Source organism: Cherax quadricarinatus, chromosome 34, assembly GCF_038502225.1.
Source record: "Cherax quadricarinatus isolate ZL_2023a chromosome 34, ASM3850222v1, whole genome shotgun sequence".
Lineage (NCBI taxonomy): Eukaryota > Metazoa > Arthropoda > Malacostraca > Decapoda > Parastacidae > Cherax > Cherax quadricarinatus.
In genome coordinates this window covers 10,315,150-10,320,861 of record NC_091325.1, presented here as the reverse complement: position 1 = coordinate 10,320,861, position 5,712 = coordinate 10,315,150, and the positions used below count along the sequence as shown (strand labels likewise).

General features: G+C 37.0%; 1 protein-coding gene across 1 annotated transcript; it reads right to left on the bottom strand.

Moving 5' to 3' along the window:
* Positions 1 to 2,198: 2,198 nt before the first annotated feature.
* Positions 2,199 to 5,069, bottom strand: LOC128693751 (cuticle protein AM1199-like). The gene is made up of 3 exons (XM_053783602.2): positions 4,924 to 5,069; positions 3,448 to 3,680; positions 2,199 to 2,677 (listed from the first exon to the last, which is right to left on the bottom strand). Exons 1-3 carry the CDS (start codon positions 5,005 to 5,007, stop codon positions 2,458 to 2,460), a joined length of 537 nt encoding a protein of 178 aa, XP_053639577.1. The 5' UTR covers positions 5,008 to 5,069; the 3' UTR covers positions 2,199 to 2,457.
* Between the last annotated feature and the right edge of the window lie 643 nt (positions 5,070 to 5,712).

Below are 5,712 nucleotides of genomic sequence, written 5' to 3'. Positions count from 1 at the left end.
CAAAAAATCTTGTGGAACTCCACTTGTAGCACTTGTCCCTCTTTACATTCCCCCAACGACGATCGAGTTCTTTTCATTAGATACTGTATCTTTGAACTTCTGCAATGACTTTCCAGCTATTTCTATCTGATCATCAAATTTCATGCCCAGTAACTTGTGTGATGCTCTGTCAAAAGCATTCCACTAGTAATTCTTTTTCTTTCATTGTTTCTGTAACATTCCAAAGTCCTTCGGCAGGTTTGAAAGACAGGATTTACAATCTTCATTTCCATATTGGTAACTTTTTATAAAACCGTTTCACTTCTGGTGTTTTTTTCTTCATCCTAGTTATCTTTTTCTTTACTTTACATAATATGTATGTATGTCAAGGATACTAGCCTGTTCTTATCGTTATAATCACTGCCTTTCACACTCTGAGTGTATGCGTGTGAGCGTATGTGTATGTGTACGTGTATGTGTGTGTGTGTGTATGTGTATGTGTATGCGTGTGTGTGTGTGTGTGTGTGTGTGTGTGTGTGTGTGTGTGTGTGTGTGTGTGTGTGTGTGTGTGTGTGTGTGTGTGTGTGTGTGTGTGTGTGTGTGTGTGTGTGTGTGTGTGTGTGTGTGTGTGTGTGTGTGTGTGTGTGTGTGTGTGTGTGTATGTGTATGCGTGTGTGTGTGTGTGTGTGTGTGTGTGTGTGTGTGTGTGTGTGTGTGTGTGTGTGTGTGTGTGTGTGTGTGTGTGTGTATGTGTGTGTGTGTGTGTCTGTTGTGTGTTGCGTGTTCATGGATGTAGTATACATTTTCAATAGCCTTAGTAAGTCATAGTAGAAATTATCTAATCAAAATTCATTTCCAGTTATATTTGTTAAGTAAATAAATCCGTTATATTTACGAAGATATGCTGAAATTACGTAACTTTGCAGTTTGGTCACCACAATACACGTCGTGTATTTCTTTAAGTAACTCTATTTATAGGTTTAAACCTTAGAAATATAGACTCACATATACAGGCTTCTAGCAGAATGATATGGATTTATTACAACTTAATGGGAGACCTTTAGATTTTGGAAAAATGCTTCCTTATATGCCGTATCAATAAACTGTTGGTAATAGTAAGTCGGAAATAAATTTTTAAGGTTGTCATTGCATCGGCTGAACAGTATGAACACAAAGCAAATAATAGTACATAACAAATTAAAAGAAGTATATTAATGCAAGATATTCCTAAGGTATATAAGTCCCCAAAACGTAGTATTTCCACAAATTTGTCATCCCCTAACTTTTACTTGGTTTTGCAACTAAAATATTTTTTTTCTCTTTTTTTTATAACAATCCATCGTCCCAGCAAATAACTTCTTATACAGAAGCAATACACAGAAGTCATTATAATGACAACGTTTTGCTCATTTATAGAGAAATCCAGCCTTAACGAAAGGCTGCTTTCATATTATGTATTAATACTCATATCTTATTTCTATTGAAATTCATATTGTGAAATTGGCTTCCATTTCAGCCTCCTAGATATTTTGTTTAGTATGATTTAATCACACACACATGTTGAGAAGTGTGTTCTCTCACACATGTTGAGTAAGTGCTCTCTCATATGTTGAGAATAATATTTTCACACTCATATTGAGAAAAGTGTGCTCTCATACATTTGTGTGTGTGCTCGCACTTGCTGAGTGTACATTTTTATACACAGGTTTTCGCTTCTTATGACCAGAGTCTTTGGTAAGATGGTAAGGAAGAAGGATGGGTAAGGATAGAAATATTGGAAAAGGGTGGGAGGGGGGATTGATGTAGGATATAAAAGAGAAGTGGCCCAATCACACTGGTGCAATTTAAAAAGTGTATGTGTAATAATAGAAAATTCTTGAAGAGGTATAATACTAACCGATCAGAGTCACATAGATGTAACAAATATATAGGTACATGACTCTGAATATGTAGTAGATATACAAGTTGCAATTGCGGTTTTTTTTATACACAGGTTTGGTGTGTAAATAGGAAAGATAAGTCTGTACTTAGATAAGTTGATTATGTGTTTACGAATGATGAGTGCGTGCTCTCGCATCTTGAATACATGCTCTTCCAAATTTTGACTATGTGTGCTCATAAAAGCGTTGAGTATTCAGAACAAATCAGATTTTACTGTTTATATAAAATATAGAATTTTACCGTCCTTAAAAACATGAGACTATAGGAAAACAAATTACACAGGTTTATCATTTATTATATGTAATATTTATATGTAATTATAATAAATAATGGTTAAAACTTCCGGCAGATAATGAAGGAGAATATAACTCCACATTCTCCCAGTCAAAACTCGTGCAAGTCCCTCGGTAGGCATAACTATTCATTGCTAATAAGGCCAAGACACAAAAACATTGGTTTAAGCATTTCGACATGCAGTGAAGAAGCTGGGAGTTTTGAAGGTGGTACGTTGTCGTCAAGATAGAGTAGGCAATGTTATTACTTGGAGGGAGCACCGTAGCTTGGGGATGGACTCCTAATTTCACCGCGGGCTCGGGCAGCGTCTTCCTGAGCAGCGAAGGCAATCTGGTCCAGCACGAACTGAGGGATTGGGTGGGGGAATTCAGGAGCCACTGGTAGGTAAGAGGACTGGGGCTGGTAGCCACCTTCGTCGGCGACGAATTTCAGGTCGAACACTTGTCCGTCGGGGAAAGTAAAGCTGTGTGAGAGACGAGAAGGAAGTAGGTTAGTGCCTGGAAGATGGTTAGGCCATAATGGCTTAAGTGACATTTGATTCATTGGAAGTAATATTTCCTAGTGCAGTTAAGACAGATATTTAGCTAAATGATTAACTAATATAATTATTTAACTAATTATTACATTCAACTTATGAAAGGTATAAAGTTCTCGAGCTAAACAAAACGATTTCCTTATAATAAATTGGACTGATGCATTTTTTTATGATAAGTCTGATTCAGGAAACATATAACCCAAGTAGAATTATCGTGTAATTATTAAAAAACATAGTAATAGGCAAGAAAATAAAAACTTTTAATTTAATTATTTTTATAAGTGCTAGATGAACTGATAAAGTGATATATAAATTGAAACGTAATTTACAAAAACAAGTCAGCACGACAGATAAAGTACTTAAGTGCTGTCATATAATCGCTGCATAGAGGACGTCACCGTCAATCTGTGGTATGAGATTTATAAGAAAAGTGAGATGGACCTCTACGAGATGCATCACCTGGTATTACTCAAAGAAATCTCTTACTAATTGAGCAAGGCCTTCCCTTCCACTATTAATTAATTTGTGAATGCGATGCGCTAAACCTGAGTAGGTCATTCAGTTCTAAAAGTGATGGTGGCTAAATCCTCCATTCTCTAAGCAGCTAGCAACTGACGAGGCCTTAAATGATCTTACTCAGTGAATGAATAGGTCTTCCCCACATTGATTGTGGTTTTCAGGTAGTGGGAAACACTTACCTGACAGAGCCCTGCTGACTACCGCCGGGACCGCCAGACTCCTGCCTCACAATACCATCCTCGGTCTCCAAGTTTAAGGAGTAAAGTCCCTGGGCATCAGGGTGTACTCGATCGTCGCGGATGATAGCGATCTGGGGTCCCTGGTGACCATGACTAGCAGGGCCTGGTGCTCCATAGGTTGTGAGTGGTCGTTTGTCAGCTGCTGCCAAGGCGAGCACAGCCATCATCACAAACTGTGGGGAAGGGGGGAAATGGAATCTGTCTGTCTAGCGCTGAGCAAGAAGATCGAGCATCCTTCACTCTTTGTAGTAAACTATTAAAAGGTAAAAAAGAAAATAAATCAAGTCACCTCCCCCCCTTCTCCTCTCGTTTAGTTCCACATCCGTTTTTTTTTTTCCTCTAAATCAAATGCGCTGATTACACATTCCTTTATGCAGCCTTGTTAGTAGGTTCGACCATTTGATTTTAATTTATGTGTCTTTTATTGTGCTGCAATTTTTTCTTTGTATTCCTACCTTTACACCATTTCTCATTCTCCACGATGGTAATTTTTTCCCCTTGCCTTTATACAATCTTTTACATATCCTCTATAATATTTATAATGGGTTTTCTAGAGTTTTTTGTTGAAATTGAATCAGCTGTAGTCTATTATTGATAATTTACAAACGCTGACTATTTGAAAATAAGCTAATTCAGTAATGTAGACTATACAGGATCATGAACTCTTGTAGATTTTTCAAGATGTCTGGTAACTATTTTGTTTTAAGCTAACAACGTGAAAGGTGATTCAGCAACACTCCTTTCAGGATCTAATAATCCGTTGATAAAATATATCTGACATAAAAGGATTATTTCCATAGCAAGAGATTATTTCCATAGTTTTCATGCATTTACAATTTATTATTTGGTTAAAAAGAGATTAGGTTTTCAGCCTTTATTTTTTCAATGGATAATATATCATGGAAACATCATCTTTACACAGTCACCTTCGTTCCTTACTCAGTACTTTATAAAATTTGGTTTTTATGTAAGTGATGATACCAAAATGAAAACCCTACATAAAACTGCTTTCTCGTTACATTTGCGCTAAAGTAATCTAATTGGAACAATGATTTATATGTTGATTATTAAAGCTTAAATCCCAGAATAAGTTGAAATAATATTACAGTAATAAGTTTTCATTTTCATCTTCTAAGGAAAAATAGTCTTACCTTCTTGAATATAATAATAATAATACAAGCCCCAGAGAGTTTCTCATATATTTAGTCTTATACGACAATTCCTCATTAAATTATGGATGAGGGAGTATTTTGAATCTGATATATTAAGACCGATTCATAAGGAACCTGACGGTACAATGTTAGTGCCTGTTGCCTTGGAATTTTATTTTATTTTAATCTACCTAACGATACGTAATAATGCTTCAGGCATGGGACAACGCAAAGGAAATAACTCTGCCCCGATAATGTTACTCACAGTCCTCATGTTGCAGGTGTTGCAAGGTGCAGAAAGGTGAGAGTGAGAGAGGTAAAGTCTGGTGAATGATGCCTCTCTCCTCATACACCCGGCTTATATAGCCACCGTGTGACCGCTGGTTCTGCCCATCAGTGTAGCCACTGACCACCTTGAAAGTCAGTGTATTTCAGAGTCAATGTTTTCCTTCTGTTAAATAAGGAAAAATATGAACTATATCATCCGTGTGTAGCATTTTTACATATCGATTAATTATTGAATATTATTATAACATGGTTATTCTTCAATTTTATTTCGCTATTGGTATTGCTGGGCAGGTCAAGGTGTACTGGACCAGAATTCATTGCATGACATTTTCAATTCTCAAAACAGGAGATGGTAATGATGAACAATTTCCCAATTGTTGAACTGCAAAAAAAAAAAAAAGGTAATGTCTGTTATGTACATGTTTAATAATTCGTGTGCGAGCCTCGTAAGACCATAATTACCTTCGAAATTCAAGTACAGTTCTAACTTTAATTAAGGAAATATTTCAGCTGTTGGTTACATTTGTTCTCACGCGATGCTCCATCAATGTGTACCCATCGATGTGATACGGTGGCAGTACGGTAGAAGGACAGCAGAAGCACATTAGTGGCACGTTAATGGCACACTTGCGACACGGCAGCGGCACGGTAACATCAACGTAATGCTGCAGCAGCTGCATGGCAATAGCAAGGCAGCAGCACGGCACCCACACGATACAATAACTCTTATATAGGACAGGGAGCCCCACAATGCTCTAGTAGATAA